General features: G+C 36.4%; 1 protein-coding gene across 1 annotated transcript in view; it reads right to left on the bottom strand.

Annotated features, from left to right (window-relative positions):
• Positions 1-1,898: 1,898 nt before the first annotated feature.
• The window catches only part of DNAH5 (dynein axonemal heavy chain 5), a 157,979-nt gene continuing 148,682 nt past the window's right edge, over positions 1,899-11,195 (bottom strand). The window contains exons 74-82 of the mRNA XM_033058468.2: positions 10,608-10,827; positions 9,800-10,005; positions 8,831-9,034; positions 8,013-8,228; positions 6,994-7,206; positions 5,479-5,631; positions 4,366-4,597; positions 2,795-3,028; positions 1,899-2,141 (exon numbers count right to left, since the gene is read on the bottom strand). Coding sequence (XP_032914359.1) covers positions 2,877-3,028; positions 4,366-4,597; positions 5,479-5,631; positions 6,994-7,206; positions 8,013-8,228; positions 8,831-9,034; positions 9,800-10,005; positions 10,608-10,827 — 1,596 coding nt within the window. The 3' untranslated portion in view covers positions 1,899-2,141; positions 2,795-2,876. The remainder of the gene's footprint in view (positions 2,142-2,794; positions 3,029-4,365; positions 4,598-5,478; positions 5,632-6,993; positions 7,207-8,012; positions 8,229-8,830; positions 9,035-9,799; positions 10,006-10,607; positions 10,828-11,195) is intronic.

The raw sequence follows: 11,195 nt of genomic DNA, 5'->3' as shown, positions 1-11,195 counted from the left end.
TCTAGGAGCTAAGAGGTATGAGTGTAGACACAGAGCTCAAAGAAAAAAAGTTTTTCTGAAGAGAAGCTCATAGAGTAGTAGTATACCCTACATAGCACAGTATGTATTTGAAAGATTAGGTTGCTTGTTTTAAATACTCCGAAATTTATGAGGGATTTCAAAGCCCTATGATGAAACTCTAATATCTGCACCTTGTTCAGAACATTATTTTACTATAAATTTCCAAGATAAAATTGTAAAATGTTTGGTTTTAAATATTCTCCAAAATACATATATTTATCATGACCAACATGAGAAATTTGTATAGAGAATACCTTCTGTAACCCTAAACTCCTCCAGACCCTTGAATTTATAGCACTGCAGGCTTAATAGCAGCATAATTGAAGTCTGTGAATAGTTTTTCTTGGCTAATCCATTCAGTACCAATAGCAGAGCCAAAGAGACATCCAATTCTACATCTAGACATCTAGGCATCTAATTCTACAACACATGAGGTTTGGTTATTTTATTGATATTCCTTACCATTGAAGGATTTCATTACTCATTTCTGCTATGAAGATGAACAAGAAACAGCTAATTTTCCCCCCTGTTTTAAGGCATATGTCAGGGAACAGCAAAGGCAGGCTGCTTGGAAAGGACAGTGCAGCTGGAAGCCAAGAGCCACAGCAGGGTGGGCAGGGCAAAGCTCTCTCTGACAAGGACACAGTCCCATGTCACCTGAACAAAAAAGAGAGCATCCAGGGTCAGCTAACACATCAATGACTGCCAGATGAGGCTGCAATAACAGGGCAGATCTGAGGTCAAGCCAGAAAGATGTTCAGCAAGGGAAGGCCTGAAGAGATGGGGATAACCAGACACTGACCCACAGATCAAGGCACGACTGTAGTAAATGAGGCAGGTGTGATTTGAGCTGCACCATGTGTTCTCCCAGCCCAGGCAGCAAAACCTCTGGGAGAGCAGGGTATGCACTCTGGCCCCTGACATAACACTACATTTCAAGGGCTCATTGAACTTCCCCCTGCTTCATTTTTCCATTCCTGATGGTGGCTTTGCAGACTCCTAAAGAGCTGATGCCAAACCTTTTACAAAAAGAAACTAAAACAGAAATGACAGTGATGGCCAATACCAATTGTTTCACTGACCTAACAGACTTTGGAATAACTAGGATTACCTGTGTGGGGAACTATCCTTTTCCATATTATTCCCATAGAAAATCACACTGTGAAAAAAACGTGCACAGTCCCCTCACTGAGAATTACTATTGGGTTTGACGTGTTCACTGTATTAATAGCAATGACAGTAGAAAAAATGCCCAATTTGAAAAGTGGTATTTGGAGCACATGTTCCTTGCAATTTCTCAGTATTAATGATTTGCACAGGGTGAAATATGTTCATCTTCTTCAGAGAGGAAGGTCTTGGTGTAAGACATGAGTCCATGGCAATTCAGAACTCCAGCGAGTATCTGGAGATCTGGAAGTTGGAACATAGTGCTTCAAAGTTCAATAAAGAACATTTCAACCCTTCTAACTTTATTTATTTATTGCCATGTCTAAATTAAAAGTATTTCCTATTAAAGATTTGCACATATTTGTATCGCTGTGAGTTATGTGGCAGCTGTCAAATGCTTGCTTTCCTATGTAACACAATGAACTTGTTCTCCAAGTAGTGAAAAAAGTATGATTTTTTTTCCAGCCTTACCTTCTTTATTTAGACAGCAAGCAAATTATCAGCTAGGAAATAAATCTTGGAACATAATCTTGAGGAATTTTAACTAATATGAATGAGCAACAGGGCTTATTTTTCCATAGATACACACACACAAAAAAAAACAGCTTTGCATTTAGCTTCTTGAAGGCAAGTCTTGATACAAAAATATTTACTACCAAAAAGTAACAATGTTCAAATCAATTAATCTTTATTCAAAATAAAATTAAGCACAAAGGAGGAGTGCTTATGCACATATAAGTGATAGAAGCACTAAATATTTGCCATGATTTTTCAAAGACACCAAAGGTGATGTCACTATAAGATGTAGCATTTATAAGCCTATTGTAGAGGTTTATTGAGGACAATTTTATAAAAATAACATAATGGAGTCTATGATGTAGAAATAATATTTTTAGAAGTGTTCCACTGTATACCTGTGACAGGCGGCGACCTCTTTTATGGTCTGAGGTCGCTTACCTGTACAGTAAAGGGTGGTCTAAGAGTTCTTATTTTGCAGGCAGGGCGCAGCAGGGCACGAAAGAAGACTCGAGAGCTGTTGTTCTGAGGTTTCCAAGGTCGTTTATTCTTCCTTATCTAAGGAATTTTCTGTCTACCTTACAGCGGTCCACTCTGCAACTCATCCAAGGCTGTTCTCCTGCCCTCTGGGGCAGGACTTATCTTTTATACTCTAATTTACGTCTACTTTATTTACAATTAATCACCAATACTTTATACCCACTTTACACCGAGCAGTTTTCCCTTCACCAATCCCGAGTTGGCATCCCGACCCAGAAGATGGATGCCATGAAGAAGAAGAAGAATTTCTTACTACGCCACAAATCCTCCATCTTGTGTCCAAAAACCCCTTAATGTAAACAATCTTTAAAACCTTATTTTTCTACCTTCTAACACATCAATTTACACTCTACTTATTTCTGTGACTCTGTAATTCTGTATATAAAGATGGTAATTTCTCCCAGGGACTTAGATCGAACTCACAGAGATTTTTGGCACCTTGCCAAGGCTTCTGAGCCCCCTGTACAGGCTCCAGGGAAGCCAGGGGAATACCCTGGGTTCCCACATATACCTAACTACATATTAATGTTTGCAATATTTGCATTTAAAATTAGAAAAGAACTCCTGGAAGCCTTTTTTTTTTTTCCCTAACATTACTTGACATCGCACAGAAGTGCTACACCACGGAGTACCCAGTGCTCTGGAGGCTGACGGGTTTTAAGATCCATAGCAGCAATGTAATTGAGATCTGTTCGACTGCTTTTCTTGTAGACTGGACATGAATACAGACGTGGATCTTTTGCAGCTGAAAAGACAGAAGAGACATAAAGAGCAATTAAAATAAGTTGAAAAATTGGGGAATTATCATAAGGCAAATGGAAAACTGAATTCAAGTTCGAGAGCACACTGCTCTCCATCTGCTATTGCCAGCTGAAGGACATACATGCTTTGAAATTTCTGTAGGTTTAAGATTTAACATGAGCACTGAGGAACTGATGTAAAGCAAGATATGTAAATGGACGCTCTAGAGTAATTAGTGTTCTTATTAGCTAAATCTGCCAACTGAACATTGCTTCTTATCAACGTATTATGCCAAAATAAAATTTCCTTACTTTGGAAACCTGGTTTGAAATGAATTTAGAATTTTAGAGTACAAATCACCAACTACTTCACTGCAGAATCAGAACAGTAGTCTAGTTATTCTGAGTATTTCAGTATTTATTTAGTATCTTGGCTGTTGATCATGCCTTTTATAAAATATTATCTATGCAAAATAGAATGTTAACAAGCTTTGCTTTTAGAGGTGGAATGCTTTTCAACAGATTTTTCCAATTTTATGTTTTGCAGTGGATTATTCTATTTTACATTCCTATTCAACAGCATGTCCTATTCTATATGCAAGTACCCACCACATTAAGACAAAATTCACATTTTCACTTGTCCTTAAGCTCCATAAGTTTCCTTACCATTCTGATATTCCGTCTTCTGCCTCAAAGACAGAACATCTCCCACCACCTCACTCCACCTCTTGCTTGCTTCCATGAGCTCAAAATCAGACTTATCCAGGAAAAAGCCTTACATTTTGATAAATACACACATTATATATATATCTATCATGTCATCTATAAACACAATATATATGTATATATGTATACATATGCATATATACATGTAATCCATGTATATCTTATATGTTGTATATACATACTTATATGTTTTATACATATATATAAATTACATACATTTTTGGCATGAGTGAAAGAGATTATTTAGATTTAGGTTATGGAGCCTACAGAGACCAGAGAGTTTATGTATAAACTGGCATTTTCAAGCTGGGATATATATTCTCAATATGTACAGTTTACCTGTAAATGGGTTACAAAGTTCTTAACACCACTAAGAGCATGTGTAGAGACCTATAAATATTAGCAAAAGTGCCTACTATCAATTATGAAACAAGCCTGAAAACACATTTTCAATGGAAGACTGGTAAGTCTCCCCTTTTGAAAGAGATTTGCTATGTATACCATGATTAACAACAGCCTTATGAAATCCCTACAGCCCAAACGATTTCAATGCAGTTAAATAAAAAGCTACATTGAATTCAATGGAAATAACATCCTTTACAATACTGTTACTTACTGTTATTCTCTGCATATATCCTTATCACCGGCATCAGCTCAAACAGCACCTTGGGCTTAGATTCTGTCAGTCTCATGTTTCTTCTGTCCCAACCAGCTCCTTCCAAATACAGCCCATACACATAGACACCTTCTGAAGGAGGGCTTGTGATATCTTCCTTCATCCATTTAGTGACTTCATTGCACAGCACTACACTGTCAAGGGCCCATCCTTTGTTAGCTCTCATTATTTCCTGCCCAAACCAAACAAAAATTAGGTGGTTATATTTTTACATGAGCACAGATCCCTTTTTCCCAGGAGTTATTAAGTTATTATAAATAAATTTGTATGGTCATAACATATACTCTTCCAACAAAAAAAAAAAAAAAAAAAAAAAAAAACCAAAAAAACCAAACCACAATTCTTTATGATATCCATGTGTATAAATGTTGGAACCCTGAAGCCTGGGAGTTTTGAACTTTCTGTGCTTTCTGGCACTGACCTCCAAAAAAACACTGCTTCTGACTTGAGGCCTTGGGAAAGGCTTCCAGATTTGAGTGATGCAATTGGGATCACTGGTGTCTCGTTTGCAATATCACACGGTGAAGGGTTTGGAATTTGGGGTTTTAGAATATAGTAATAGGTATGGGACAAGATGGAGGTTCTTGGGCAGCGGCTCTTCTTCCTTCTTGTTCCTTCTTGTTCCTTCTTCTTCTTGATTTTAGGTACTAGTTTTTGATTGGATGGAAAATCCCACAGTGTGGGCCATGGTTGTTTGATCATTAGGTCAAAAGTATAAATAATATAGATGTTAGTTTTTAATTGGATAGTTAGGCTTTAAAAGACCTTGTAACAAGCGAGAGCCACTGACATTTTCTTGCTTTTAGCTTGTTAGCTAGAAGTGCTGCAGAACTCTCTGTACTATAGATAAGAATTAATAAACAGCTGAGTCCAAACATGAAAATCCATCTCTCATGCTTCAATCCTGACTCTGAGTGAAGGCAGAGGAAAAAAGAAAATAACCACTAATATGTGGAGCGCTAATATATAAACTCATCCTTCATCAGACAATACATTTTATTTTTAAAAGCATGTAAAAAAAATAAGCCGAATAAAACTTCAAACACAATTTACCTGTCTTACTGCAGTTAAAAATCCTTGAGGATTAAAAAACCCTGTCATCCAGAAACAGTTTGGTCGACTTTCAAAAATCCACTTGTAAAACTGGTGGTTTCTTTCTAGAAGCTCAGTAAACCAGAAACCAAGTGTACTGGAAGGCCAAGATGCCTAAAAACAGTAAACATGTTTAAAAATAGCATGCTGTCAAGAAAAGCTGAATCCTCCCATATTACTAAACAATATAATATTAGCGAAGCATATTTGAAGATAATCTATCATATCTTGACTTTAATCTGATGCTTAAACTCTGTATCCCATTGAAACGTGAAACAAATTCTTTCTCCATTCCAGTTCCATTTCAAGTTCCAGTTAAACTTTTAATGCGCTCTGTGGTAATTGTCCATTTTATGACATTTTTGCAAGATTAGTCAGCTGTATAAACTAAGAAGAAAAATTGTATGCATATCTTTATAATTCCAGGGTCAATATATCAAGACAACATGATTTCTGTAAAAATGTTCTGTATTTTTATTCTTCTGAATAAAACCTAAGGAAAACTGAACTTGGACCGTGTGAAGATACAACTGTTTTGTGCAGCATCTATTTACATCTAGGCGTTGTACCATGAAAACACTTTGTCAGTAGAAAGAAAACAAGCAACCAACAAAAAAACCTCCCCACTTTTCTTTCCATCAGTTGTCTTTAACAGCTATAATTATCCCTGAAAGCAATTTCTGTGGGGAGAGGCTGAGAGCTGGGATTGTTTAGCCTGGAGGAGGCTCAAAGGAGACATGTTTATATCTCATGGAGAACAGAAGAAGATGGAGCCTGATCTTTCTCAGTAATAGGAGAAAAAGCAATGGAAAAAAAGATGAAATGCCAGAAATTTGTTTCAACTTAAGGGTTTTTTTGTTTGTTTCGCTGGTGGTTGGTTGATTGATTGGTTTTTACTGTGAAGGTGATCAAACAGTGGAATGGGTTGCACCTCTCTGATTCTGGAGACTCCTGGGAAACCTGCTTTAACTGACCCTGCTTTCAGAAGTGTGATTAGACTGTATCCATAAGTCTTTTCCAGCATCTACTGTTCTGTAATTATGTGGCTACTACTCAAACTCAAAGTACACTCTTTTTGACCAAGATGGATGGGCCACTTCTACTTAACCCAGGAAAGGAACATATATAAATTATATGTGTTCAATATAGATAACACCAGTGTAGTCCACTAACGTGAGTGCTAAAAATCCATCATCACATCTTTAACTTCTCTCCTCTCTCTGTCTTTTTCATCCTGCCAATACGCAACAGGTTGTTAAAATGGCAAATATCTGAATACCTCATGTCAATTTCAATTTTTATAAATTACAGTAGGTTTGTTTCAACTATGTTTATTTTAGCATAAAATCTATTCCAGCAGTAAGTCTTCTGAAACATAGTTTGAAAACAATGTTTACTATAATTCTAGAAGTTTAATCGAGTCTCTTCAGAAACAGGTTTTTTTATTTCTTTCAAAAATAAGTGATGTGCACCTACCTTTTTCCAGCTAGCAGGAATCCTTCCATCATACATGCAGTCTAAAGCATCCCTCAGATTTTCACTCATAACTATTGTCCCATCAACGGCAAGTTTTAGATCAGTCAGAGTGTTTCTCACTAAAGAAATAACTCTCTGCATTTGTTCAATCTCCTGTCGCAAAAATATGTGCATAGGTTGAAAAGGTCCCATGTTCTTTAGTTTTTCTTTTACCTGTTGGTAGAAAACCAAAGGTCCTTCAATACAAGTGATAAATCAAAGTTGGCTTTATGTCAATGTTGGGCTCCGATTTGATTTTTGAGACACAACAATTTATTCATGATCTTAAATGGTCGCTTTGGCACCTCCCTTGAATTATCTGCAAGAGAGAAACACTGGATTTGTTCCAAATCTATGATGCTGAGACTGGCTATGTTCTTAGTCTAAGTCATGATTTAGTCTGTGTATAATTCTTTGAGCTAATGCCACTTAAAGAGCTTGTAGGCTGTTTACCTTAGTTCAAAGAATTCAGCTTTAATTTCACAAGCAGTTCCAAGATTCTCTTTGCATAAACCAATCAAGCATAATTGCTCCAGCTACTTTGCTTCAACCCAGCAGCAATGCCTGGGAACTACCACAATACCAGGCAGTCTTGTATTCTAACCAAACTCACTGATACATTTTTAATCAAAAGTGTAAAATCAACAAATAAACAGCTGCACGAAATGTAACTAGAAATTCTATAATGTCAACAGCCTCAGTTAAAAGATGATGATCCTACCTCCCCCCATAGTGCAAATGACAAGAATTAACAGGTTTAATATTTCTGAAAAAGTTCTTACAAAAGCACTTCAGCACACATTTAATGAGTTCATAATAAATATTTAGGGTTTGGCCATGCTTCTTTTAAAATACAAAGTACTGCCTCTCTTAATTAATTCAAAGATGCTTTTAGAAAAGTTGTTGGTTATTTCTGGGGGTTTTTTTAATCCACAAGGCAAGATGGAGCAAATGTTTTTGCCAGAATTTCATTAACTCACTTCATATGGTACATAATCAGCAGGAAGTTTTTCCAGCATATCATCAGCCAGTCTGGCTACAACTGCTTCTCGAGTTTCACCTCCTCCACCAGAGCTATCTTTAGGCTGAATACTGAGGATGGTGTCCAACACATCTTTGGAAACTTTACTTTGGTAGGTGATATCTGCATTGGGATGCAAACCAAACACCTCTGGTGTATCATAAGCAGGAAGGCTCTACATAGTAAAACATAAAAAGAGTATAACTGCACATTTAGAAGCAAATCATTAAAACAAAATGCACCAAAAAATCCCCAAGCAAAAAAACCATAAAACTCAACACACAACAAAACCAAATTTAAAAAAAAAGAAAATAACCCTAGATTACTGTTAAGTAAGAAACTTGATTTCTTCAAATAGTCTTAAGCCAAATAACTTGCTGTGGTCTATCTGTCATGCCACAACCTACCAAACAAATTGTGTTTTAACAACTATGCCCTATTTTAATAATAAAATTTTACTCTCATATATATCTAGATCTTTTATTTCAAAGAGGCTGTACCCAATGTCTGGACTCCATTACTTGCCCTCTTTAACAATTCAGTGCCTTTAGATATGTCCCACAAGCAAACTGCATGAAAAAGAAAATATATATTTCTGTCAGGAAGATGATAACATTAATAACAATAATTAGTTGTCACTAATAGGTATGACAATGGCTAGAAATCAGTTTCAAAATCTGTGAATGAAAGACAAAATACAAGTATTCAGAAAAACAAGAAAAATTATAGGGAATCAGGAACTTATGAGAAACAAGTGAATAGCTTTTATTTACCAACCTGTATGTACTGAAGGTATTGATCCACCATAGTACATTTGGGTATGCTGTATCCTTTGTAGAAGTTGAATTCCTGACTGAATGTATTTTCACTGAACCAAACCTTTACAAAGGTGTTCATGAGTCTTTTGTCAAAGTTATCCGTCACACGACCACCATACTGGATCTCACCTATCATGTAACAAACAGTACTCCAGGAGATCCCCTAAAACCAGACAGAAAGCAATGACTTCAGCTAATCCTCTTCTTATTTACTTCGATCTGCTTTAGGAAAAACAGCTGCTGTACCATGTCTGTCCCATTGGAAGAAAGTTACTTTCCTATTACTATTTTTCATTGAAGCCTTGCATTCTCAGAACACCCCCAAGGATTTCTCAAAATATAATTTATTGATAAATTCAAGAATGTCTTGAAGATAGCAAGAAGGTTACAGATATATTTGAATCCTCCTTTCACTTAAAATGCCAACTGCAAATTCCTCTGCCACAGACCTCTCAGAATGGCAACCGACCATGAAAGTGAGAAACATAGGAGACATTCCTGTATAAACATTTAAATAAATAATTTTAAACCACTTCCTATTTCTTCATGCTGCAAAGACAGGTTGGCCAAATCTTGTTATTTTTACTTGAAACAGATTTTTTAAAGAGTATTTTAAATATCCTTTTTTAATTAATTGACTTATTTAGAATGATAAAGAAGGGCTATACTTCTAAGGTTTATATTTCTGAGATGGCTGGGAAGGTTTTTTTTTTTAATGTAGAAGTTAATAGAGAAATTAAAAATGCACTCAACTAGAAGTCTAAGTCTGCTGCTGTAGAGAGGTGCACTTGAAATATTGAATGTTTGTGGAAAAAACAGTAAGTTAAAATCACTCTTGTAGTTCAGTTACTAGGAAGCATTTACATATATTCCCCTACCAGAAAGATCCATTATCTTAATCCACCTTTCCCACAAAATCATTAACTACCTTCTTGGTGTCCATGCGATTCAAGTGGTTTTGAACGAACTGCACAGTAGCATTGAAATCAGCTTGGTTAAACTCATAGGGTATATTCCAGCCCAGAGACCCAAACTTGCGTCTTTCTTGAACGGTGGAGTGCAGAAATGCTACAGCATACAACAGTGGTTTCCACTGCGCCATTTTACTGGCATCTAATAAATCCTGGCTGACACCTATTGATTGCAAATGAAAGAATCATAGTAATCACCTTTTTCAAAACTACTTCAAATCAGTGCTAAAATATCACTCTAGAGATAGTCTCTGCCTTTCCCAAGGATAAATTATTGTCCCACCAAGTGTTCTGTGCTGGAGACAGTTTATAGCATGTTATTAAGTTGCTCCAATTAAAAGAGTAAACTTCAGGGGGAAAAAAAATCCACAATTTACTAAGAGCTGAATTCACATCAAGTTGTTTTCTGCACAGAATCTTTTTCCTTTATTTTATGTAGTGCAAAGAGCAATCAATAGCCAACCATGTCATTTTTCTGCCAAAAGACAGAATATTAAAAATTCAAACATTTTGAATGGAGATACTAGAAGCCAACATATGTGAAAAGAAAAGGCATTTCTTGTTTTGCATCCAATTAGTTTGGTCACCATAATGTCAGCAAATCTTCTCTTCCTTTTAATTTTCATAACAAAAACTAAAATGTGTCCTGGTGTCATTGTGATAAGTTCCTCATACTAGCTTACACCTACTAGCAGTTTCACATGACCACACAATAGTATCACAGTCCAAAATTTAATTTTAAAGCACTACCATTCTGGCACTCACCACTGTATGTTCTCTTTAGTCCAGCTTTGAGCCCTTGTGGGGGCTCATTGGTAAACTTAATCGACATTTGAAGCAGGGTGATGGGGAACTGTTTGTGAACGTCAGTTGTCATCCAAAGTCGAAAGCTTTCATGAACAGTCTCTGTCTCTATGACAGTGTCCATTAACTCATCCAGAAAGTCAAGTCCAAGGTGGCAGTTTTGCAGAAGTGCCCAACCTCCCTGATTAAAACAACAGAATATAAAAAGTTATCAATATTGTTCACAAGCTGAAATAGCTCCTTGCTGGGAGTTAAAATGTGGGTTTTTTCTTCTGAAGATGGTGTTAGCTTATTTGGGTTTTTTTCACCTGAACAAGTGGTCCCTACTTGTCTCTGGTCTTTTCACTTAGTCCCTACCTCTTGCATTTCAATACATTTAAAAACTACCTTGTCATGACTATAGCTCTGATAGAAACTGATAAATTTTGACTTACATAAGGGAGCTCAGGAGTAGCTCCATAGAGCAACCTGCTAAACTTTGTTCCTCACAAGGTTCCCAGCCTTGGAAAATAACCAAATAAACATACTTAAACATAATTAACCTATTGC

Source organism: Catharus ustulatus, chromosome 1 (genome assembly GCF_009819885.2).
Source record: "Catharus ustulatus isolate bCatUst1 chromosome 1, bCatUst1.pri.v2, whole genome shotgun sequence".
NCBI classification, from domain to species: domain Eukaryota; kingdom Metazoa; phylum Chordata; class Aves; order Passeriformes; family Turdidae; genus Catharus; species Catharus ustulatus.
The sequence above is the reverse complement of the archived record's forward strand: the minus strand, read 5'-3'. Positions and strand labels throughout refer to the sequence as shown.